The sequence below is a fragment of the Amia ocellicauda genome, chromosome 4, assembly GCF_036373705.1.
Source record: "Amia ocellicauda isolate fAmiCal2 chromosome 4, fAmiCal2.hap1, whole genome shotgun sequence".
Lineage (NCBI taxonomy): Eukaryota > Metazoa > Chordata > Actinopteri > Amiiformes > Amiidae > Amia > Amia ocellicauda.
The window spans coordinates 6,854,054-6,880,050 of NC_089853.1; the positions used below are offsets into that span (position 1 = coordinate 6,854,054).

A 25,997-nucleotide genomic window follows, 5' to 3' on the forward strand; every position below is an offset into this window, starting at 1 on the left:
TCAGCAGAGTGTCTCCCCCAATGCGTATGTTTCTCCTCACTGTACCTCCATATTTGTTCCTCTCATCTTTCAGCACCACTGCAATTACAGAAGGTGACCACCAGATGGGGATCTTGCGAATCAGTAGTCAGATACAGTCTCTGCCTGAGAAAGTGTGACGAGTAAAACTTTATTGTCACTTTAATCAAACCAATGGACAAACCCACACACACATCGCTGTTCAGCAGCGAAAATATTGACACAAACAAGCCGAGAGACATAAGATAACATTTTTATATGGAGGTCTTGCTCTCATTTGCAGAAATAAAACAGTATTTTTCTTTTTTAATTGATGAAGAGTATGCATCGTAGGTTAGTGTCCAAATGCAAACAAACTAAGCACAACAAACGCATTCCTGTCGTGCCTACAATTGAGCAGGACCTTTATCCTGAAGGATTGGAGTAGAAGATATGTGAACATCAGCTTGAGACCATTTCCATAACCATGAAGTGTTTATGAGCGCCAGAAACAACGCTGCAATAGCTGCCCTGTATGATTGTTGCTTCCTGTGCACACACACACAGTCAGAGTTGCAGAGTTGTATCGGAGGCTCGTTCTCAAACTGTGCGTGGTGGGCTCGGCACCTGCAGTAATAAGCTGTCCTGTTAGCGGGGGGGGCAGTTCTCTCAGCCCTCCGTGTCTCACATGATTAGAAAGACTCATTTTCCTGCCAATTCCCATTTAGCGAGCGAGTCCAGGGACAGGAATGCGGTGTGGGGTGGGGGGGCAGGAACAGGTTGTGTTGTTCTCTACGGTGGCATTTTTTAGACAGTAATAACTGGAGAGGGCTATAAGGCAACACAAGCCTTAATGAGAACCACAACATCTGCCAGCACACGAGGAACAGCGGACTAAGACCGAACAAGACGCTCGGGACCTTTAACCTCTCACCTCTATCACAGGAGGTGAAACTGTGATGGAGAATCAATGAACACGTCCCTCAGACGCCAACTACCACCTTCCGGATCAGAGCTGCAGAAGCCTTCGTTAGTATCATTATAAACACTTCAAGGATCCTTCTACATCAGTATTTACCCTCAAAACCTCAGAGTGACTCACGATGACTCAGCGTCTCGGTAAAAACAGACGCACACCTGACCGTGTTGTTGAAGGAGTTAAAACTGTTTTCTTCAGTACTAAAGACTAAAGTCCCAATCAAGTCAAACTCTAATCTGATTAAGAAATGAACAAATAGAACCAGCAACACAAAGAACATACAGGTATATATAGTTTATTCCACAGTGACATTGTACTCTTTTGATATACCTCTGATGATCTTTATTAGATCAATATTAATATAATACAATATAAATACATTTCTTGATAAGTATGGTGGTCAAAGTTGTGTTAATTGACTTCACTGCACGTTCATATTCTGATTTATTTATTTCTTGAAGAGGATGTAATCAGAATTATGACTCAACTTGCAGATCCCGACTCAATTACGTGAGCCTGAGATCTATAAATACATCCCAAGACGTGGTGTGTGGGGGGCGGGGGGGGGTCCCAGATATGTGGCTATCGTCTCACCCTCAGCCCCGTCCCCCTCACCTTCACAGAAAGAGAGGCGGAAACGCTAACGAGCAGAGAGGGAATATTGGGCCCCGCCAGGAAGTCATGCAGTGATATGTTCAACTGCCACTTGGGCTAAATTGGGAGTCAGAGCCATTAAATAGAACGTCGTCTTCAATGGAGGTTATTTATATCCCACTAATTAGTAAATGGAGTTTAAAATGAGGAAAGCTTTGTCACATCCTGTCGCGGGGAGGGCAGGGTGGCTGGGGGGGGTGTAATCCAGTAATCCACAGCGGCGCCACAGATAACTGTTGCGTGACGAGAGAGATGGAAAAAGAAAAGAAAAAAACAGCAGCTTTTTAATAAGTGCGAATGGAAATGATGAGCTGCTTCGCGGCTTCCTGTTGCAAAATTAATTATCTCCGTTTCCTCGGACCTGACACGTCGCCGCCAGCGCGGGGGGCAGCGGCCGCTAATTGGAGAGGCCGGGCAGTGGGGGCGAGACGGGGGTGCTGTTGTTTACACACACGTGTTATTTAACACAGTGTCTCACACACACACCCCCCCCAGGCAAGGCTGTCACTCACGTTTCTGAATGGGGTAATTGAATAAAATGGAGGCCGCTGCTCTGAAGCTGTTGTTTTCCCAGTGAAGCCCTCAGCCCTGTCGCAGGCTGTTTACTCTCCTGAGGTGATTATACACAATCCTGAGTTGCGGTATACATGATTGTTACAGCCCCGACCCCCACACGCACACGTCTCATCCTGTCCTGTCAGCTTCTGGTGGCTGCTTGGCCGTGTGTTACCCTCTCTGTCCTACTAACCCAGTCCTGCCCTCCAGTGGTGGGGCGGAAAATGACCTAGGGGCTACACCAGAACATTTCCAATCATATTATTAATTATTATTGCTGTTGTTGTTGTTTGGACATTTGCCACTATGCACCCACCCTCCAGAACTTTCCTGCAGTCTCTGGGAGTGAAGATATTACTCACGGATGGGAATATAGTCAATTAATGTCAATTAATTTGAATGTTTACCATTGAGAAGAGCCCGTGTGACCTATGAAGGCCGTTGGGAAGCTGGTTACCTGTGGATTGTGTTACGTGTGTAATAGTCATTATCTGGTGTCCACTTGCACAGAGTTCACACAAACACCCGAGGCACAGACCCACCAGTGTAGTAGAGGGCCATCATTTTTGTGAATGATTGTCGGAGTGCAGTGCAGACTGCGGCCGCCAGGGGGGGGTCGGGGAGTGCGGGGTGACGTCATCGCGCAGGGCGGCTGGGTGGGCGTGGCTGTGGGTATTAAAGCTGGGCTCGGGTCACACACTGTACACAGGCTCGGCACAAAATGGCTGCGATCGGAGAACCTGTCAGGCTGGAGAGAGGTAAGAAAGGGACCGGGCACTGTCAACAACCGCGGGGCGGCCGCGGCGGCGCTGTGGGGGCTCTGGGGGGGGTTTGTGCGGCTCAGAGCGGCTCTCGTCGCGCTGGCGGGGGGACAGCTGCGAGTAGTTGCGCACGCAGTACGGGAGCCCTGCTGTTCGTGCTGCAGCGCAGACGCCCGCGGGTCTGCGCAGATATGCCCAATCCGGGCGCTCCCATTGGCGGAGCCGCGCAGACCTGCAGACAGCTGCGCAGGCTGTTCGTCGGGCTGTTTACGCTTCAGGTCAGCGGCGTGGGATTTACACGGGCTGCGAAACCTCGGCGCGTCCGTCTCGGCGGCAATGGAGAGCACCGGCCTGGGGTTGTATAATCATAATAAGGCGCTTTATGGTTTGCTTTTCCGGAGGATTAGAGCCTTTATTTCTGTCCAACTTGCTGAGCATTGACTCTGTGTGCGCATGTGTGTGTGTTTACAGGTGATTGATTAATTGATTAAGAGGTATTCATTGCTACAGATTGACACTGGACGCATCTTATTATAATTTGGTCTCGTTCATGTTTGGCAGTGTGAGGGTTAAACTGGCGTGCCGTCCTTAATCTCCGAGACTGTCACCCATTTTCCGCCTCGTCCTGCCGTGTCTGCCGGGAGGGATGAACTTGTGGCATTAATGCTTTGTGCTTTTTATCCTGCCGTTAAACTGCTGCTGATGAGACCAGTGGCGACCTGTGAACCAAGGCGGACGACATCTGTCCCGCAGCCCAGCAATGGCCCTGGAGACTCCTCGCAGTAGTCCGTCTGTTTGACAGCTGGCTGTGTGGATGAAGACGTGCATTTTTAAGATGTGTAATAAACGGGAGAGACCCCGCTGTCCTGGTATGGAGAGGTGACCCTACAAGCACAACCGGACGAGGACAAGCAGTGGTGCGACTGTCCATGTTTCACAAGCTTCACTGGTTCAGTTACATGGTGGTTTTGCTCTTGCATCTCTCTGAGCAAGTGAATGATAATCTTCAAGCAATATCATTACGATTAATATTAAAAACGACCCATTATGTCTTGTCAGGAATACCCCGCTGCTGCTCTGTGGGTAGAGTCTGTCCGCCGGGCCCAGCTGAGCCTCCCTGTGTCTGTTCCCCTGGTTGTCGCTGTTTCCCGAACCCCCAGTGTGTGTCTGCAGGATGTTGGGTGGTGGGGGAGACTGTATTGTAATCTAGGCTTAGGGACGTGTCTGATCTTCTCATGTCACCTCCTGCCACGATCTCCCCCTCCAGTTCAAGCTGCGAGTCTTAAACTTGCCAGAAAAGTCCTCCGTAGACGGACGTGGACTATGAGAGACATCCTGGGGAGCTGAAGACTCCTTAGCTGTGAAAAAACAGAAACCACACACCTCTGTTGTCACCAGTGCTTTCGGTAAACATCCTCTCCCCGAGGAGTCGTCTGTGCGAGTCCTTGGAGAAATCGCTCTTGTGTTGTTGTGTGGTGTGACGCGCACCAAATGCACACGCCGAGTTGCATTAAACGGACGACTGACGGGCCTCTCGCATCTCTTGTGTGTGTGTGTGTCCCCAGACGTCTCCCGGGCCGTCGAGCTCCTGGACAAGCTGCAGAGGACGGGGGAGGTCCCGGCGCAGAAGCTGCAGGCGCTGCAACGCGTGCTCCAGAGCGAGTTCTGCAACGCGGTGAGAGAGGTGAGCAATCCTGCACCTGGCACTGACCCATATCCAGTGGGGTCTGACCACACACGCTACGCTCCTATACGATGCTGGCACCGTGAGGGTCACTGGTCCTAGTTGACTCGGGTCCAGCCCTGTCCTGTGTCGTGTCTCCTGCGGCCGGGCAGTCTGCTGAGGGAGCTGGGTGGAAGGCAGGATGAGGCAGCTCTTGTGTGTGCATCACCACCAGAACGGGTGGGCTGTCCTGGTGGGAATCTGCAGTGCTGGCAGAATCGGGTTGGAGGGGGTTTTGTCTGCCGGGCTGGGCTGACGGGCTATTGCTGTGTTGCTTTGGGTTTTTATGCTGCAGGTTTTATAAGCCCTTGGGTACCAGTACCAGCAATTATTCGAGCAATAGAGAAATGTGAGTTTAAACCAAAGTGACATTAAAAGAGAGGTATATAATAGAGATGACTGCGTTGTGAGTGTGTTACTGTCGACAATGACACTGTTTGTGCTGCAGGTGTACGAGCACGTGTACGAGACGGTCGACATCAACAGCAGCCCTGAGGTCCGAGCCAATGCCACAGCCAAGGTGAGAGGACTCGCAAACGCACATCTTTACACAAACGCACAGACTGCACAGGCGATGCAGTCATGCATTTCATATTTACCTCCCCCGAGTCTCGCATTTAATGATTACAAAGATCCAGATTGTTTGTTTTTGTGTATCTATTCGTTCCTTTATCTCCTGTCCGCCATCTGTGCCGTCCTGCGAAGCTGCGCCTCGCCCGCAGATCCACTGAGTTGAGTCGTTGGCGGTTTATTTGTGGATTAGGGTTTTTTTCTCTCCCAATTTTCATAAAGCTCTGATCCTTGTGTGTTTCAGCGCCATCAAAACAAACCGACCATTCGCTGCTCTCTGAAAGACACGAGTTTAATAAGACTCTGTGTCTCTGTGTCTGTTGTGTTTTTAGAGGCGAATGTAAGGCCTGGCTGAGTTCCCGTCACAGCGCAGTCTCTCTCTCTCTCTCTCTCTCTCGCCCCCGCTGTTTGCTGCACATGGCCAGGTCGGCGGGGGGGGCTCTTTAACGAGCTGTTTGTACCGCTCTCCTCCGCTCAGCCCTGCGTGCGTCTCCTTGTGTCTGGCCCCTCCGCTCATCGCAGAGGCATCAAGGCTGGCGTTCACATGCTGATGATCCCCATAGAGAGAGAGATGGCAAAATAAATGGGTATATAGATGAATAGACGGACAGATAAACAAAGTTCCTCCATGTGGCCACTGACCTGACTGACAGACGCTGGTTTTGTGAGGGGGCTGCGGTCAACTGTGACTATCGGCTCCTCCGGATGAAAGCACAGTCGCCCCCACAGCCTCTCTAGCGGGGGGCTGGAATCTCGTGTCTTGGGACGAGAGAGCCCTAATTGTCCACCTGTGCTGACCATCCCCAGCATTGAGAGAGCTTGTATAAATCGAGGTGTGGGAGGAGTCTTTGTAGGCTTTAACGCTCCGGTGTTGTCGTGTCTGTGCTTCATCGCTCTCCTGCCCCTCCCCAGGCCACAGTGGCGGCCTTCGCGGCCAGCGAGGGTCACTCGCACCCCCGCGTGGTGGAGCTGCCCAAGACGGAGGAGGGCCTGGGCTTCAACATCATGGGCGGCAAGGAGCAGAACTCGCCCATCTACATCTCGCGCATCATCCCGGCGGGCATCGCGGACCGGCACGGCGGGCTGAAGAGGGGCGACCAGCTGCTGTCCGTCAACGGGGTGGTGAGTGAGGGGTGCGGGGGTCGGCTGGCACGGGCCCGAGGGCCGCGACGCACCATTTCCATGAAATCCGACTGCATGTGATCCGAACACAACCACGATTGCGGAAAGATGTAATCGAAATGTCAGTGAAATCGCACAAAATGCAATTTCGTGTGATTTCAAGTGATCGAGCCAAGACCCATTTTCATGAAATCGCCCTGGACAAGTATCCAATCGGAGAGCGAGAAGGAGTCACATGACGGCATTTATGACGTCACTGGGAACCTTGAACAGCAGACGGGAAGTTGGACAGGAGACGAGAGCCGGAGAAGCGCACGGTTTCCAGCTACTTACGGCTACTATCCCATGCACATCTGTGCTAAACTGGCAAAAGCCATTCATTAAATATTAAATGCATATAAATGCATAAATACAAATACATATATCCCTTTCAGTCTGGTATTTCTTGCCTCCAATTCTGTTTTACTTAAATCAGTCTCTTGTATACATTATTGCTCTTTTTCACAGATCTTTCAGTGTTTTGATGCTACTGTATTTTAAATAATTGCCCAGCTATTCATGCAGTGTTCCCTCCGTTCTTTCTGGCGCAGTTACATGGTGGTAGCTGACTGATCGTATTTACATTTCACTCAAACGAGCTCACCATGTTGTATTGCAATAAACAATTGAACACATTTTAAGAATGTTTAGAATTACCTGACATTCCAAACACCCTTTAAAAAGCCGTGGGATTGCATCGGACTATTTCACCGGATGAATCGGGCGATTGCACGAAATGGAAGTTTCATCGTGTACTGCGGCCTTTAGCGTCCGTGTGAGTTTGTTTTTTCAGTGTATTAATAATTCACAAAAACAATGTCCACGGGGTTCCTCTGGCGAGCGACACCGGCCTTTTCATTTCAGTTTTTAACCACATGTGGAGCAGGTGGCGGGTCGGTTGTCCGTGTGTCTGTGCCGTGACGCTGTGTGTCCTTGCAGAGCGTGGAGGGCGAGCACCACGAGAAGGCGGTGGAGCTGCTGAAGGCGGCGCAGGGCACGGTGAAGCTGGTGGTGCGCTACACGCCCAAGGTCCTGGAGGAGATGGAGTCCCGCTTCGAGAAGATGAGATCCGCCAAACGCCGGCAGCAGAACAGCTTCCCGCAGTAGCGCAGCGGGGCGGGGGGGGAGGTTTTCTGTCCGTCTTATTTCTCTTCATCCTCTTCCTCTCCTTTTCTCTTTCTGTGGACCTGGCTGATCTAACGCTTTGGCACAGCGCTAGTGGTGCTTGTGTGAGTGGGCCGGGTGGGGAGTAATCCAAGAAGCTCATTCTTCCTCTTCAGATTGGAGAGGTTGAGGGAGTGAGCTGGTGGGTCTCTCCATCCAGGGAAGTGATGATGAAACCTTACAAACTATAAACAAAAAAAAAGTTCATCATTAGCACCATGCCAAACTTTCTGTGCAAAACGCTCTCTCTGTGTCTCTCTCTCTTCCTTCCCATCTCCTCTCACTTGTATAATCTCTTGGTGAAATTGTGCAAACTTCTCTGTTTCTCCAACAGAAACTAAACGAAACAGCCCTTTGTAAAATAGTCCTCAGTAACGATGTATGTGAAGCATTACGGATGTATAACGGGACTGTCTGTCCTCGGCTCTCTGTGCTCCCGGGGACTCTGATGGGGGATGTCCGTTTCTGCCGGATACGCCCGCATGTTCAGGGCAGGAGGGGAGGACAGATGGCCGTAGAGTGGTTAAAGGTTGAGCTGATCCCAGAGGGTCTCTGACCTTTAAGATTGTAAAATGAAACGCAAACACTTGTAAATAGTTTCGGGGTCGAGGCGGTGAGTAACCGGGATCACAGTGAATGTTAATCGCATTTTTAAATGAATTTCCTGTCGATGTTTTTAGCCGTGGGCTTTCTGGTGCGCAGTCAGCCTTCCTTTGATTATTTAATCTCTTCTGAAGACACACACGTGCACTGTTTATACTTCACTGTACCTGTCCTGTCCTGTCTGCTCAGCGGGCTGTTTATGTGCGATTTACGATGCACTGAAAGAGGCGTGTTGGTAGAGCGAACGCCACAAGGCTTCTTCTCGCGGACGTCCGTCTGCTCCAACAGCCGGTTGTGTGAAAACAAAACTGAAATCTGTACGTGAACTCTGATCCGAAAAAATGGGTGTAAATTGCATCACAAATGCACATCCTTCACTGGGAAGGAATCGCAGAAACTTCTCGCGAATCTGACTTTTAATTTGAGATTTTTTTTTTTTTTTGTTCTCTAATCGATCGGTTGGCGCTCACTTCTCTGTGACAGCCTGAGCAGGGTTACCCTCCTGGATACGCTTTGCATCTCACGCCATTCCTCTGCCCTTGGCTTTCGTCCCTGTAGCTCTTTGGGGCGTGGTCTGTTCAATCCTACTGTGATTTTTAACTTCTTTTAATTGTGTACCTTGATCTGCCACTCAGTGACAGGGTACAAATGGTGAAGCGCTGAGAGATGCTCGGGGGCTGTCTTTGTTGAGCAGATTGGCGTAGAACAGTGGTTTTCAAGCCGGTCCTGGAGTACCCCCTGCCCTGCTGATTTTTGTTTCAAACTAGGCCTTAATTGTTTAATTGAATCCTTAATTGACCTAACAAAACAATATACCATTCAATTAAGTAATTAAGATGTAGGTTGGAACAAAAACCAGCAGGGCAGGGGGTACTCTAGGACCGGTTTGAAAACCCCTGGTGTAGAAAGCTGTTGACTTCAGTGGTAAAAAGCCAGCGATTTAACGGAGCCGTTGCAAAGCACCGCGTCTCTATCGGAGCGCTGTCTGAGCTCGCGCCCGGCTTTAACTCTGAATTGTTGTGCAGCTCAGAGATGGACGGTTTGACGAATCCAGGTTGCTAGGATCCAGCTCGAGCCAGGTCTGACCAGTCTCCGGTGGGTGGATCGGGTTTTAAAGTTCTGAAACGAACAGGGTGACTTAGTGGCACTTAATTTGTGCTTTGTGTGAACATCTCGATTTGAGGGGAACGCTGGCATCGAGAACTGAAACCTTATCTACCTGGAGAAGCGTCTCGACACCAACGCCAACCGCCGTCTCTTTAGGGAACGGTTCTGGTCTTCGCTGGGCTTCTCCTCGGCACTAACGCAGTGGTTTAACTTGCAGAATTGCAGCACTTGTTCTGAATAATTTACTTGGGAAACAGCCATTTGCGTTCACGCCCTCGGGGCTTCGCTCCCAGTGTATTTGGGTTTTTGTTCGCTAGGAAAGCTCAAATAGCAGTTTGTGTTGCGTCACTCTGGACGGATGTACCTTTTTATATACATTTATACCGGACATCTTCTGAAAATCCTGCGTCCGCGTCCGCAGTGTGCGTCTCCCGAGAGCCCGTCTGCACCCGGACTCGGATCCGTTTGCTGGCTTCGTTTGTCCCGTGGAGAACGGCAGTCCTCAGATCTGGGTCAGTTGGTCTCTTAATTGCTAGGACGTTTGAGTTACAGACTTTACAGCCGAGCAGCTGTGGTGCTCCTCTCGCGACGGTGGTTTGCTGCTGACCGTGCTCTTGGAGCAGTTCTGAAGGCCCTGCAATGGGGCAGACGTTGATTTATTATTTTTTTCATCTGCAAGTGGGAAAGCAAGTGAAATGGCATTGGAGAGACGGATTGCTTTTGCCCCAGTCTGCCCTAAACCAGGGGTTCCCAAACTCGAGTCCTGGAGGAGCCCCTACCCTGCTGGTTCTTGTTCCAGCTGCTTAGATTAGATTTGACTTTTTGACTTTTTATATTGTGGAAAAAGAGTTGGTTCTTTATATACTTAACTTAAACTCCCTACTGTTTAAAATCATTTAAAAGGCTCCGATTTAGGAAATTTAATAAAATTGAAGGTTCAATTAAGGATTCAATTCAGGGTCTTTCAGGCCGTACTTGTGCACGCTCAGTCCCACTCAACTCGCACTTCCTGCAGTCGAATCGGGGAGCAACACGCTGAAGCTGCCATCACTGCACAGTGCCGGTCCGACTGAGTTTACAACACTAGAGCCCCCCAACACACCCGCAGTAAACACGCTACACCCCGGCAGCGGGACCGGGCCCAGGGCGCCGACGGGAACACACTGAGGTCTGGGGCGTCGGAGTCACGGCTGTGTAACATCATGTCCGAAAAGTGGGGCGGCGGTTCTCTAATCCCCTGTGGGCTCCCCTCAGGTCCGGGGGTCCGTGGCACAATATTTTTGTAGCACAACGTCACACTTTTGATATTCTCTGTTTTTTGATAAATGGTTTCATAGATGATTTTCACATGATTTGTACTCTTTTTGACGGCATTGTGCTTCTTTCGAGTAACGAGACCAAACTCTTAACGTTTAATAAACTGTTAGTTTAGATTCTGTGTTATTTAAGGACATCGTGTGATTGTTTTGTTTTTCCTTCCGTTTGTTCTTTTTGTTTGTCGTTTTTGTATAACATAGCTGTGGGTGTAAAGAGGGAAAAAAATAGAGAATCAAAATAGTGTTTATTTGAATGAACTACACAAAATAAATTATCCCAACACATGTCGTGTTTTGTGTTCCTTCCTTTAGAGCTTACAAGTTCTCTGTCTATTGCGTGTGCGTGTGCGTGTCTCCCCCCGAGCCCCTTCTACTCCTCCGGTAACGGTGAGATCTCCAGGCGCGTCTCCCTCCTATCAGTGCTGTGAGGACAGGAGGAGGACTGCGTCCCGCCTGTGGAGACGCCGGTGTTCAGGTACACGGGGGAGGCAGGGAGAGGGTCGTTGATTTTTCCTTCCCTGGAACCCAATGAAGAGATGAATCTCTGCATTTTAAGCTGGAATGTTTGAGTTTGACACCAGGTGGAGCTAACGGGCTTGGTTTAAAACGATCGCTGGCATTTTCAATTGACAAACTCGTTTGTGGCGGTAATACATTTGACTATTTTCATCACTGCGGAAATGTCCTGTATTTGCCTTCCCCTGGAGGTTTTGTGATCATGCCCATATGATTGAGGTTTTGGGGACAGGAGCAGAGCACAGGACCAAACTTCACTGTGTGACGCAGAATGAGCATCGAAATTCACGGGCTGGAAGTTAAACCACTGGACTCTAGGACGTGGGCCCATTATGTATGTTCTCTTATAGGATGTCGTAAAGATGGAGAATTGGGCTTCTTACTGAGGCACAGTTTGTGACAAGATACGCAGCTGTGGGGACTTGATCGATACATGAACCCAGTGGGATTGTGTTCATCCTGTCCTTTCTTCCGGAGCATAAGACTGAAGGATGGTGGCTGGAGTTGAAGTCTGAGGCGGGTGTTGGTTGGCCAGAGCTACATGTTTGAAGTTCAGGATTGAGATTTTAGAAATGTCTCCATAATGACACCTACAATACAAATAAAACAAGAATGAAATGGATAGAAATGCCAGTGACACGGGCTACACAACTGCTGTCGACAATGTGGATATACCTGACAGGAAGTCTAGTTGCACAGGTGGAACATCAGTTGGGGCTCAAAACCTCAGCTCAATTAAATATCTCCATTGATTATGGGTGCCTTGGCAGGACTGTCAGAGCTGACCTCTGAGAGGGGAATCCATCTTTACAGGTCAAACTGATTGAGCACAAACTGTAAAGAGGGAATCAACCAAGGAGATCATGAGTCCATATGGCGCACAAAGTAATTTCTGACACTTTGCTTTGGTGTAAACATGAATACAGAGCCCCACGACTTCCAGTTCTCTCGTAACGTTAAACAAAATACGGGGCCAGGAAAGTAACGAGTTCTCCAATTCACCACTAAGCGGCGCCACTTTCCCATTTTACAGTGGAACACTTTAAAAAAAATCCCATAGCCGCCCTCACAGACGTCTGAAGACGGGACTTTTGCCTTTTAACTGTCCAGACCTTGTTTCTGTACCGGACATCACAAGACAAATCTTGAGCACCTGCTGGACACTGTTTAAGGTCTTGCGATGGAAATATCGCTGTGTCGGCTGTGAGAGCGGCTCCATTCAGCAGCGCCCAACTTCAATTCACAGACACGAAACTTTCTTCTTTCTTCTTTCTTCCTTCTTTAGAAGCCTTTCACAGATCTTCAGTGAGTGCACATCCTTTATTGCGTCACTCACCTGCCGCTGGGCCCTTTGAAGCCGAGGATCACCGTGATTTATGGGCTGCGACTCCGTCAACACCAGCGCTAAGCATCGCTTTGCTCCAGGTCTTATTCCGTGTTGCCAAAAATAAACAAACAACAAAATACCTGAAAATCAAGTATTCAGTTTGCTTTCTTTTTCATTTTTTAAATACTGTTTCAGATATAAGCGTCGCTGGAAACATCTGGTTTGTGTGCGCAGAAGATGCTGAAGGTGTTGACTCCGCTGCCCTCCACGCTTCTGCTCCCAGGCATATTTGCTGGGACTGTTAATCTGCACTCATCAGTGACTGATTTCAAATCTGTAAATGAATTTGACACACAGTGACAATCTTGCAGGTGTATTGCCAGATACGATACATCTGACTTGTGATGCCCACTTCACCAGCAATATCTGGGCAAGTCATTGTCTGAACGCAGTCCAACAGAAGTCTGTATTTCACACATACAGTTGACAGCCAAACCAGGCAGGTCTTCCGTTTGCTGAGAATCTCTCCAAATACACGGCCTTTCACACAAGCTTCGTGAAAAACGAAATGCACATCTCACCAAACACTGTAGTGTTAAAGGAGCCCAGAAATGGCTGACAGATGTGCACAGTTTAAACTGATTTTGCATTAAAGCTGAAACATTATTTCCCAATTGCACACGAAAGGCTAAACGATATTTGTCAGTTGTTACCAGTTCTGTAGATGCCGGAATACGGGTTTCTACTCGGGTCAGATTATTAATTATTATTATCGGACCATGCTAAATAGGGTCATCTGTAATTAAACTGTAAGTGACAATGTGCTGCTTTTGAACCGCCGATCGTTACAATAATAATATGTTACAACATTGATGTTATGATTTTTTTAATCTCATGTTCACAAATTATATGTTCCTAGACAAATTTTACATTTTAATTATAGATTTTAACACAATTGTGAATAAGGTATATTACTAATCAGTAGGATGCATGTTCCTTTAAAACAACATTCATAGTTGCAGACGCTTAATGTCAATACGTATTCATTAAAATAATTGCAGTGGGTAACGAAATCCTATGATGATTAATGAATAAGTGGTTTAATTAATCAGACTGCTTCGCCACCCTGCGCCGGGAGGTCGGGTAAAACCCAGGGCGCTATTTCTGAGCACCTTGTCACCCCGAGGTGTTTAGAACTAGTTATGCAAATATAATTAGCATGTACATGTGCTACCTGTTATTGCATGTCTTACTGCTCTCAATGTGCATCGTGCATGAGTCTGCAATGCAGGTTCCCCATGAGCTCAATACTAGTAATGATAAGCATGGGGATAATATTAAGAAATATCCAGATTGTCTCGTTATTTTGTGTATTTTGTTCTTGTGTTGTTCATTTCGTGCGACCAATGCACGTTTGATACAGGACTTCTACTTGGGACCAAGCTGGGGCTGATCTGTACGAGTCTGTGAAAGTCGCTTCTGCAGAAGCAGTGCTGCACAGGCAACTTTCGCAGTTGTTTCGGGTCCTGCTGAGCACGGAAGGTACGCAGTGCGTGGCTATTTTCCCGCAGAAATGCGCACAATAAATGGTTAATAAGAGCCTGAGAGCAGCACGTAGTTAAGACACGGCCACCATCACCTTAACCACTTCGACTCCAGACTCTAACCTACAGGTCGGTGGGAACATGTGAAGGAGGTCTCTGTGCTGCTGCTGCCCAAACCGCCGGCAGGTCCCTCCCTCTCCGGGCAGGACGTGTCCAGAGCCCCCGATGACGGCTTCCTCATTTCTGCACAGCGGGCTTGTCCTCCTCACCGTCATTAATCATCATCCCACAGTCCCGCCAGGCGGCACGTCAGCGCTTCATTTACATATCCAGGACGTTGTGCGGCTTGCTTTCCCTCAGGGAGAGAGAGAGAGAGAGAGAGAGAGAGAGAGAGAGAGAGAGACTGTACAATGCTGGTGGTGAGCGCAAGGAGGAGAAACGTGAGGAATGGCTGAAAGCTGGCTGTGATATTTCCAGCAATCCAAGCGCAGGGGAAAAGGATACATACTTTCTTTTTTATATGCATGTTTCATCTGCGCTGATTTTGTTTCACATTCAGAATCTCGTCCAAGGGAAACGCACGGATAATTGTGGGTCTGCGTCTCCGGGTTTAATGGGACTCAAGAAGCGTAAAAAGCAGGAGGTGTCGGTGTTTACCCCGCGGCTGGCTGGGCACTAGAGCACCAGCTGACCCCAGGGTGGCACGAAACGCAGCCGATGTTTCTGCAGCCCATTGGGCATTTTAAGAGCATTATTAGTTTTGAACGGCAGCCGAAGTCTCCAAAGACGCACGCAACTTGGATTATGCGCCGCGACGGTGGAAATGGGAATCCGGAGACTGATCTGTATTGTCTGTCGTTTTCACGGAACATTATAATAAGTGATCATTATAATTAAAAACAACAACAACCGATGCATTCGTCGCTGGTGCAGATGCGCTGAGACCCGCAGCAGCAGGAGCCCAGCATCGCAGTTGCATATTCAAGAAAGTCCGAACAGAGAGACGGCGGTCGCCCGCTGTGTGCCGGTGTGTGTGTGTGTGTGTGTGTGTGTGTGTGTGTACCTGTGTGTGTACCTGTGTGTGTGTGTGTGTGTGTGTGTGTGTGTGTGTGTGCCGGTGTGTGTGTGTGTGTGTACCTGTGTGTGTGCCGGTGTGTGTGTGTGTGTACCTGTGTGTGTGTGTGTGTGTGTGTGTGTGTGCGCCGGTGTGTGTGTGCGCCGGTGTGTGGGGGGAGATTGTGCCGCAGACGCGCTGAGGATGGGCTGGCTGCTGGCGCGGATGCTGTGCTGGGGGTGCCTGCTGGTCTGGGGGGTCGAGTCCGGACAGGGCGAGTCCTCCCCGGCTCCCTGCCCGGCTGCGTGCCGCTGCGACGGGGACGGGGGAGCGGATTGCTCCGGGAAAGGGCTGACCAGAGTCCCGGGCGGACTGAGCGCCTTCACCTACTATCTGTAAGTGGGGGGGCAAGAATGCTTTTAATGTTTCCCGTCTTTTTATTGTTTGTTTAATACATACATCCATTTCTGGGAGAGGGGGGTGTAAACGTGTTTTGGTTTTGCTGGAGGTTGTCTAACAGTGGCTGAGGTTGCACTGGTAAAGCACTGCTGATGATGGTGATAATAATGGTGAAAACTGGTGAAAAAAAACAATCTAGAGGAGCTTTCACTTGTTAGTAGTGCTGAGAAAGTTTGGTTATTGAACCTCCATCTGGCTTCTCCTAGTGGATGTTTGCTCGCTAATGGGCAATTAGGGATATTTATTATTCGCTTATTAATAAAATTAATAATACAATCAGTTATTTATAAATATTTATCAATGCAACCCCAAATTATTATTATTATTATTATTATTATTATTATTATTATTATTATTATTATTATTAATGTTTCCCTGAAAGTGGACGTCATATTAAGATAAGAAAGGCAGCTGTGTGTGTCTCATGTTGTCGGGTCTGGATTCACAGAGACTTTTCTAGTTTTTGTTTTTAGTTTTAATTTGTGGGTACGGCCTCAGTTTGGAGACTGATTGTGAAGGACGTTCAGTGCGGTTGGCAAATTGTGTAACCGTGCAGGGGATCGTGTTACTAAATTACAGCTGTGAAGTTTGCTTACTGCTTATATAACCACCGCACTAACCCTGTGCAGGGGGTGTGTGGATATCTTTAGGTTTTTAAGCGCAACGTTTTGAGTGTGTGTGTGTGTGTGTGTGTGTGTGTGTGTGTGTGTGGCAGGGTGGGGGGGCTTGATGACATTGATAACCCCTATTGTTCAGTGACCCATCGGGAATAGCAGGGACACAATCCCAGGTAAAGGGAGATACGAGGTCCACTATTATGGCTTGCAAAAGGGCTCTTTCTGTGTGACAAATGGTGAAAACGACCTCGCATGCAGAAGTCATTGCATTGAACCTGCTGCTGTGCTCGTTGTGCACAGTGCACAGATCAGGAACTCTGCTGGTTTTGTTCTGAAGTAGTGTGGGTTCACTGGTTTGCCCTGTGATGCCCCTACAGGACTCTTGTCCATGGAGTTATTTGCCCTCCTCTAGTCAGAGACCCGAGGCGCGGATCTGTGCCGTTTCCCTTGAATGCGCTTTGCTCTTCCGCACAAAGAGGCCCAGATTGCGCAATTGTGCGCATTAATTACACAGCGCATTTCCGTGCGTGATCAGTTTAAGCAGGAGATACAGGTCTGCGCATGATCAACAGGCTGTCGATTTGAACACAAATGACCCGCTCACGCAATGGGTGCCCAAGCGTGGAGGTGGGACAGAGACCCCCAGGTCACTGCTGGCTGAGCTCCTAACTGCACTTCTCACAGTATAAACAATGCTAAACAAAATACTAACGTGGTCGCTTCCCTGTTCAGTCTTTTGCCAAATATTACACTTCCTCTTGAGTGGATCTGTCCTCAACATGAAGCTGCAGTTATTAGAAAGAGATCCTACAGTATCTGGGTGTAAGATGTTCAAACCCTTAGGCTGCTGCAGAAGCACACGCCTGGGCTTTATATCGGTCAGTCAGGCTGGTTGTGCAAGCGGGGTTTCATTACACCTGTAATGCAGAAGTCACACCAGGACTTCATTGATGAGTCTGATTGTGTCCCTAATAAAACACCAGCCCAGGCTGAGTTGATCAGATCCTCCCAATTCAATTCCACTTGCCTCCTGGACCCGGAACTGCAGTAGAATAATATGGCGGTTTGGGAAGTGGATTATACTCGACTGAATCGAGGTGGATCTGCTTCAGAAGAGAATCAATGGAAAGGAAATGGTCACCTCGGTTTGGACGGCACACAAAGCCCTGTTTTATTAGCACCCAACTCAGGCCAGCCAGGCGGCCCAGTCTGTGTGAGTGTGTGGGTATGGACAGTATTTTAGCTGTTAAGTTTTGTTTGTGTGTTTTTTTGTCCTAGGTGTAGGACACAATCTGACATGTGCAGGGGCTACAACTGGAGTAATGGGCTAGTGCTCTGTGCAAAGTGTGTGTGTGTGTTAAGGTGAGCAACGTCACTGCTACTGACGGAGTGTTGCAATGAACACGTCTCCTGAACACTGAACAGGAGAATTGAACACACAGCTACAGACGTGTACCTGGTAGTGTGCAGTCTGTGGTTTGCTTTGTGTTTGTTTAGTGAGATAGATAAACAGTGTTTAACTAGCTAAGTTCACTGCTGCTTTTTTTCCCTGTCAGAAGGCCCTGATAAACTGGCAGGGGTAATGGCGGAGCGCGTAGAAAGTCTGGTCTTCTGGCGAAAAGCACGTTCCTCCCCTTGATTTCCATTTCTTTTCACGGCTGCTTTATTACCAACAGGCCCACACGGTGCCTCAATCGCACAGTTATCTCAGAGTGGTGGGTGGCAAGAAAACAATAACAAAATGTCTCGAGGGTTTAGGAATGCAACCGGGGTGTTTAGTCAGGCGTCTGGCAGGGAAAATAAGTGTGAGAGTGATAATCCAACGAGAGGGATGGCAACAGTGTGAGGGAATGATGAAATACGACTGTAATTTTGCTTTTCTTTTCTTCTTTAAATACTGCACCGAGTCCCAGACGGGCGCACTGCATGTCAATGGTGTTGGACTTCAGCTACAGTTCCGCTGAACGATGAAATGTGCGTTCCTTACAACTCCCCACGATAATGGGCGCCTGAGAGCAAACATGTGGCGTCTCAGAGCGCACAGGGAATAAGTCCGGATCTGATCTACGCATTTTGAATGATGTGCTTCCACCCGCCCACCTCCCCCATAAGTGAATAACTTTGTGTTTGTTTGTTTGTTAGTTGTGTTTTGTTCTTGTCTTTGTTCTAAAAATGCCCTCCTGGGTCCTGCAGACGCTGGGATCCTGCAGTGATTTGCGGTGGCCTAAACTCGGTGTGACAGGCGCCCGGGTTTGTGTTGTGACTGGTGCCGTATTGTACATGACATTCCCTGGATCAAGTCAATATTAAAAAAACGACGTTGGAAGTCAGGAGACGCAGGGAGCCGACGCGCCTGCTTTGAAGCTCGATGCCTGAGCGCCGCCACGCCAGCTCTTCTGCTCATTAGCGGGGCTGGAGAGAGAGGCAGGGAGTCCCTCAGGTAGCAATCATATCGCGGCTGCTTCACACACTTGTCACTCCGCGTAATTACTATTTCATATCGCTGTCGCTTTGCATCATTTTCCGGCACACAAGCCTGTTTTGATTGTCTGCATGCAATCGCAGAGCCCTGGCAAGAGTTTTGCAAATCAGGTAAAGCCCCCAAGTGATATATTTGCTGTTTTGTTTTTAATTTTTATTAATGGTATCCTGGCGTGTGTGTGTGTGTGTAGTTTGCTTTGTGCTTGGCCCTGAAAACACACTGCAGGGACCCCCGCTTAACTAGAAAGGCACCTTTGAAAGAAAATACCTCCTACTGCTGGTTTTTAAGATGCAGAAACATTGTGTACCCTATTTAAGGGATGATGCTTCCCTGACGTTTTTGAAAGTGTTAAATCTTCATAGTTTGAAGATCCACCTCATATCAATTAACCAGGATTGTGTAGTGTAGATGGAAGCAAAGTTCTCTTGCTTTTTCCGAGCTTTTGAACTCCTTTTTCCTTGTATTCTGCTGTATTTGAAATACCAGGAATAATATTTGACCAATGAGGGGGATTAGAGTCAAAAAACAAACAAGCAAACGAGCATGTATTGTTTTAGCTCAGCACACACATTTTAATTTATATCTTTTTGGTTTCTTCACTCACAAATTCACTTTACATTCTCATTACATCCCAATGTTACCGTTTGCATTTTCTGTTGCTTCAGCGCAAGATAATATTTTCCTCCCCTGCCCCTCCACCCCCCACACCCTCGGGCAGAAGTCATATTAGACTCCTGTTTATTTCGGTCGGAAATTTGGAAATTCCAAGCGAGATTGTCCCTCTCTGGATCCCATCAGCTGGCTTTGGGTATGAGCTCCTATTGGCCGCCGCAGGCAGTCCCCGAGCCCCGTGAGTCTCCATTCAAATCCCCAACCTCGACCCCTCTGCCCCCGGCGTGGGGAGACGGCTGCAGCCCTGCTTTCAACGTCCGTGTCGCCAACAAAGAGGCCATATGGGATCCTTCGCGGCGACCGTCCCCCCGTCAGCCCCTCGGCACTCCTGGAATGTCATGTGACTGCGGAGGAGGGGGCCTGGTGTTGCTGTGAGCCGCCTGGCCTCTCGCTGCCCCGGCGGCGGCATGCCAGCTGTAGGCAGATCGCGCTGGAGCGATTTCGAGGGGCTTGAACTGGATGTGTCGCGTTGTCGTGACCCGAAAGCTGTTGTGCACGAGCGAGGGGCCAGCTGCGAGTGACCGCTTTGTTGCCCCCTTAAAAAAGATAAAAGATATCTGGTTGAAATCTGGTACAGGATTTGGCCGACGTGGTTTATGTTTGTGAAACGATAAACGATCTTTGAATTCTCTGCCAGTGACACATTGTAACCTTTAGGCGTACTTTATTGACTGTACACATTTATTGGCTAAATTATTACATTTTTCTTGATGAATCAAAGCGTTTTCATTATCTGTGGTGTCCTACCCACGCTTGGCAAAGACCTGCCGTGCAAAGAAAGCTGTGCAGCCTCCTGACGCATGTTTCTGTTGTTTGACTTGTACCAGGGAACACTAAGCCAGCAGCAGAGCCTGTGAGAGACCAGACACGGTCTCCAGAACTAGGGCCGCCTGTGTGTGGAATATGATTGTAATTTGAGTGTAAGTGTTTGGAAAATCACACTTCCCCCCCGTGTCCAAAGTGATCCTTCGTCATGGAGTGGCTCAGGCGTCCACACGTGTTGTTCAAAATCAGCGGACTCTGAGGATCCAAAGGACTGGAGTCCCGCTTTGAGGCCTGCATGTGCGCTGACACTAACTAAGTCAAACCCTGCGATCGTGCCGTCTGGTGACTAGCTGTCGCCAGGTCAGTGCCAGTCCCTCGCCCCCGCGTTTGCTCGGGAGTGGACTTTGTTCATATTTGACAGAGCCGGTTGTGTGTAGTGCGCAGTGTTCGTGGAGAGAGAACAAGGAAAAAGAGAGGAATGACAAGGGCATAACATCACGCCCGTGTTGGATTTCTGTTTACTGCCGGCGCTCCGTTGCCATAGAGTGTCTCGACCTGTCAATCGTTTACTCGCCGTCGAATAAAGCCCAGGCTGTCGAGAGCGGGGCAATGTGTTCTGACTCCAGGGCTTATCTGAGAGCTATTTTAGCTTGGCTCCAAGTTTGCTTTTCCTTATGTGTTCTTTAGTGCGACTTAAAGTCTGCAAGGAGGGATCTGGGCGTCTGGCATCAGCGTTTTCTCTGCCCTGCAGAATCACAGCTCAGAATAGACGCTCTTGTTATGTGGGGGTGAGGCTCATTAATTGTCATCCCTGCATGGACTGAAGATTCAACTAATTAATTAGTGATCTCATGGTCTCATGGTTACCGTCCGGTTGTTTTTACAGTCTTTCTTTACGTAATACAGCTGAATTCGGCAGTAAAAGTTTGTTTGGTGCTGAAATTGTGTCTACATTTTGGTCCGGGACAGAATTGGAGTTAGTGTCCAGTAAACTTGGAGTTCAGTTAAGATTAGGATTGGGTTTTGAGTTCTCTCAGTGGGGTGGGAAGTTTGTAGGGGACGAGACTGAAACGTTGGTGTTGTCTGGTGTTGTCCGGCCCGGTGTGGGGGTAATTTACTGATGTAAAGCAATTGGTGTAAAGTGACAAGTCTCTCGATTTTGGCACAGCAATATAGCAGTTCAGAATGAGGAATCTGAATGACATTAGAATATAAGAACATAAGAAAGTGTCCAATCAAGAGGAGGCCATTCGCCCCATCGTGCTCGTTTGGTGTCCATTAATAACTGAATGATCTAAGGATCCTATCCAGTCTGTTTTTGAATGTTCCCAAATTGTCTCTTCAGCCACATCGCTGGGGAGTTTTTTCAGATTGTGACGCCTCTCTGTGTGAAGAAGTGTCTCCTGTTTTCTGTCTTGAATGCCTTGAAGCCCAATTTCCATTTGTGTCCCCGGGTGCGTGTGTCCCTGCTGATCTGGAAAAGCTCCTCTGGTTTGATGTGGTCGATGCCTTTCATGATTATGAAGACTTGGATCAAGTCCCCACGTAGTCTCCTCTGTTCCAGGGTGAAAAGGTTCAGTTCCTCAGTCTCTCAGTAGGACTTTCCCTTCAGACCTGGAATAAGTCTGGTTGCTCTCCTCTGAACTGCCTCTAGAGCAGCGATATCTTTCTTGAAGTTCTTTCTTGCTTATGGTGGTGTTGGGCTGATCAATTGTGGTCGCTGTATAATTGTTTTATAACTATTTACTGTCACTTGGAGCTAAAAAAAATAACACTGTAGATATAAACCCTGTGCCCACAGATCCTGCGCTGTGGCGTCTCACTCCCGGGGGGAATGCCAGGCCGTGTCTTTTCTGAGCCGGTTGTTTTAATGGCTGTTAACACTGCATTGAAGCGGACTGATCCTGCTGGTCTGCCCCCCCGCTCTGTGTCTGATCGCCGCACTGTTTCCTCGGCCCCTATGTTGCCGTCTTGTTTGAGATGGTTTCTAATCTGGGGGAACCGATACATGATCCCGCTTGACTTGAATTCAGGAATTTAAGGATTGCTCTCTCCCTCCACTGAGGTGGGATCCGCTTTCTTTATTATATGTAAATGGTTTGTCGTCTTTTTCCCTTTTTTTGTCTGTTTCTTTGGCTCAGTGCTGGTGAGAACACGGTCACCCAGTCAAATCACATCACTGCGTTTATTTATTCATATTACACACACCAGAAAATACATATATCCAGCATTTTAAAAGATGCCATTGCACTGTTTTTTTGCAGACTGTAAACCATTAACCCGACTGGGTCCGATGCACCCCCGCCCATATGAACAGGCCTCTTGGGTAACTGATTACCAGTTCAGCTGGTGGACTTTAGTTCTCTCTGGTCGTTTCTTAGACAGCCCTGTGATGCAGTACTTTCTAAAGAACGTTAAGCTAAATTTAAACCTGCCTCTTGATAAGATGTCGTTTGAGCAAACTGTGCTGTTTGTGAAGCTGGCAGTCTGATAACGCACCCGTTTCCAGGCCTGTTAGAGGCTGTGCTGATTGGTACGGACTGAACTGTACGCCGGCCTGGTTTCGGTGCTCCGTGTTTTTATATTCAAGGCTCCTGGGTGATTATTAACGATGGGTTTACCTGCAGCTGCGCCAAGCAGGGGGAGGATGCCGTCTGACCGCTGGGAGACGCAGTCAAGGTTTCTCATTTCTGTCCTCTCCTGAGAGTTTATTGTTCGCGGGTTCCAGCCCACAGCATGAGTCTCTTAATCTCCATGAAGTTCGTACCCCACGAAAATACCGCCTGGTCAATTCCACCGAAAACCGCTCCGTCTGCGTTTCACAGCCGGGTAAACATAGCGTGATGGTGGAGATTCTTCCAGGACTTTCCTGAAGGATTCTCCTCCCTCCCCAGTTTCCGCCCCATTAACTTTGTGCTGAGATATGTGGGGGTTTTGTTGTTTTAATTTCTGTTTTCCTTTAATGTATTCACACACATGCCGAACGGCGCTCCTCTAAGTGCCGAGAGATTTCCTCTCTCTGATTACCCCTCTCCCGGCCACGGAAATCGCGGCCCTGTCGGAGAGGATACTACTGAGAGGTAACTAGGGGTCACGGCGCTGGCTGGAGTTACACGCCAGCGCCGTGACCCCATGCCCGAGATCAAGATAGCTCGGCACAAATGTCACTTGTTGACATCTAACAAACAATATTTGTCCTCAGGAGCATGTGAACCCAGGAAGAAGGAGTTTCACCAGTGCCACAATATTTGCGCTGCATATTATATGTTTGATTTTTAAATCCCACAATGCACCGGGTTGATCTGACGTATTCAAACCCCTTCGCACCGAGTAAATGTTTCAGTAATGCGCAGGCAGTAAAGTGGCAGGCTCGGTGTTCACCCCGCCAGCCAGACCAGTTTAATTTAAGTGCGGCAATCGTTTATGAATCAAGTGTGTAGCACTTCAGGCAACCAGGCCCTGGCCGACTCCGCCGAGGCTCGGTAAATATTAACACGGCAGTGACTGACTGTGCTTATTGTACACAGCTCTGTTTGCTCTGAACACCAGCTGCTTTTTTTTCCTTCTCCTCGTTAGGTGCGCAACACTGACATCATGGAATTTCAGGTCCCCGTGTTAATGTGAATTCCCAGGGTGCCATGCGCCCCCGGCGCCGTCCTCCTCTCTTCAGACTGTTTCCACCGTTCGAATCGAGGGAAATACAGTTACTGTTGTCTGGGACAAAAGAACGCAAGTGCTGACAGGCAATTAGGGGATCTGACAGGATTTCTGTAGGCCTTAAGATTGAAAAGAGCGAACATCCACAGAGCAAATATTGAAGTAGAGGTAGTGAAGGTGAGGACAGGATCGCCATTGTTCCTGTGCCGAGCCAGGCATTGTCTTCAGAGAGAAAGACACACAGCGAGCTTCTGTGGTTGCAGATATGTGAGACAAGCTGTTGGAGAAGCACGTGTGTTGTCGTGACGTGCCATCTTCTCTGCTGTCTAATGACACAAGTGTAACAGCTACGCGGATAACTACAGCTCTTGTGTTTGGAGCGATCAGAGTTGGACTGACTAGAAAACTGATAAATAAAACGAGCTGTAGTTATTTGTGTCTCTCTGTACACACATATATTTAATGATGTCTATTTTTTCTGATGTCCCATAAGAAAGATGGTGTTTGCGGCAGCTGGGCAGAATTGTTCTCTCTTCTCTGGGAGTGATTTCGCTGCTGAAGCCGGTAGAATATTAACCAGGGCAATTAAACTGACAGTACGAGACCCTGGCACCCTGAAGAAACTAATCAAAGTCCAGCGATCTCCGCTCGGACACGCCCGGCCTGTATCCGCTGCCTGGCTCGGCGCTCGAGTCCCCGGATCACCTTTCAGTGACGTCTGATGTCACAGTTGCCAGATCCTCGGCATCCCCCTGACGGTGCTCTCGTTAGGGACTTAGTAACGAACGACATGAGGGGTTTCATTCTGACGCTTCTCCCTAAGAGCTGCTGTCTTTGATGATGGCTGCCGATTCGCCCAGGTGAATGAGGGAAACTCTTCTCACAGACAGACGGAGGCAGCAGGAAGTGTTTCTGTCGTGTCCTTAGTTACTGGCTAATCTACTGCGTTTGTCTCCGGCCCAGAGAGAGGGTGTTTCGCTGGACGAAATCAAATTAGGCTATTGATTTTATTCCCCTCCCCCACCCGGTGCACTTTGTTTGTGTCACATGACCGATCTGCATACCTTGCCTGTTACTCACCCAGCCGTCGCGCTCCCAGATTGGCCTCCTGTCTGTTCAAGTGAAACGGGAGAACAAGGCAGCCTGTCCTGAAGGCCCAGCGCGGCAGGAATGCGCCGGCCGCTACCTCTGCGTGCCGCTAAAGCCCATAATGAGTCCGAAACACCCCTTTTTACTGAGGAACCTGCCCGTACACACAGAGTAATCCTATCCCTGCATCCACAGCTTCGAGGCCCCTGAAATCGGCGCCAGCTGTGCTCTTACAGTAGGAATAAAAAGCATGACTTGGCAAATGTGGGGTTTTGTTTTCCTTCGTGTGTTTACCGACGGCAGGGACTCGGTTGTGTGGATGTGTGTTTTTTTGCTGACTTCATTCCTGGTACAAAAGACTAAGTGGGTGCTGAGTGGGGGTGGGGGTCTTCTGTGGCCGCCTCTAAGGAAAACAAAAAAGGGGAGAAAACACTCAAAAGACCTTTAACTACAGTAACGTGCCGCGGCGTATTGACGTCCACGGGCTCATTAAGAGCACCCCCCCCCCCCGTGCGAGAAACAACACAAACCTGTGTAATTGCCCTCTTGTTGACGCCTGTTGCGGCTCTTTGTTTGCGAAGGCGGCTAATTTCCCCGACTGTGCTTGTTTTGGCTGCGCGGGGGGTTAATGGGCAGCAGCCCCTGCACGCCGACACACATCTCCCCTGCCCCGGCCTGCTGCTGGGGGTGGGGTGGCCCGGGGGGGCTTTAAGAGGTGTTAATGAGTTTACAGGCCGGGCGGGGGGGCGCCTGCTTTGTCTTACGACTCGGGGGCAGCGGAGTGAGAGCTGTCCGGCCCTGGCCTTCGCCTGATTTATCACCGTCAGCTCAAGGCCAGGCGTGTATTTCACTGCCTTGTTGTTTTAGTGTGTTTTCTATCCAGACAAGCAAAGTTATGTGCTGGTCTGACACACACATATATAGTACATGCACACACACACACACACACAGACTGACACAGGCTCTCGTATGTCAGAGGCTGTCAATGGCCGCCAGCTATCTTATGACAGGGTTCAGTTCTGTATCGCAGGGAGCTGCAAAATGCATACATTAAGAAGCAGATTTGACTTTATCTTCCTCTCTTTCCAACTTCACACGCCTTCGCAGCGACACGCGTGTCCGTTTTCAGAGTCCCGTTGCCCTTCAGATCGACTCTATACCGAGTGTCAGCAGATGAGACTGAGCCGGGAGCCAGACCGGCCGCAGTCCCTACGTGGACAGGTTG

The 25,997-nt window shown here is 48.9% G+C and overlaps 2 protein-coding genes across 2 annotated transcripts in view; both read left to right on the forward strand.

The window, feature by feature from the left end:
• The first annotated feature begins 2,846 nt into the window (after positions 1–2,846).
• lin7c (lin-7 homolog C (C. elegans)) lies at positions 2,847–10,875 on the forward strand. Its single transcript, XM_066700783.1, has 5 exons — positions 2,847–2,943; positions 4,512–4,630; positions 5,118–5,189; positions 6,152–6,361; positions 7,340–10,875. Exons 1-5 carry the CDS (start codon positions 2,907–2,909, stop codon positions 7,505–7,507), a joined length of 606 nt encoding a protein of 201 aa, XP_066556880.1. The 5' UTR covers positions 2,847–2,906; the 3' UTR covers positions 7,508–10,875.
• Positions 10,876–14,089: 3,214 nt separating this feature from the next.
• Positions 14,090–25,997, forward strand: part of lgr4 (leucine-rich repeat containing G protein-coupled receptor 4) — a 51,844-nt gene continuing 39,936 nt past the window's right edge. Inside the window, exon 1 of the mRNA XM_066700782.1 lies at positions 14,090–15,426. Coding sequence (XP_066556879.1) covers positions 15,236–15,426 — 191 coding nt within the window. The 5' untranslated portion in view covers positions 14,090–15,235. The remainder of the gene's footprint in view (positions 15,427–25,997) is intronic.

What these genes read in the sequence shown, in the direction of transcription:
- lin7c (XM_066700783.1), top strand. Translation starts at nt 2,907, where the DNA reads ATGGCTGCGATCGGAGAACCTGTCAGGCTGGAGAGAG. An exon ending in TCTGCAACGCGGTGAGAGAG is followed by an intron (nt 4,631 to 5,117) that starts GTGAGCAATCCT and finishes TTTGTGCTGCAG; the next exon opens with GTGTACGAGCACGTGTACGA. An exon ending in TGCTGTCCGTCAACGGGGTG is followed by an intron (nt 6,362 to 7,339) that starts GTGAGTGAGGGG and finishes GTGTCCTTGCAG; the next exon opens with AGCGTGGAGGGCGAGCACCA.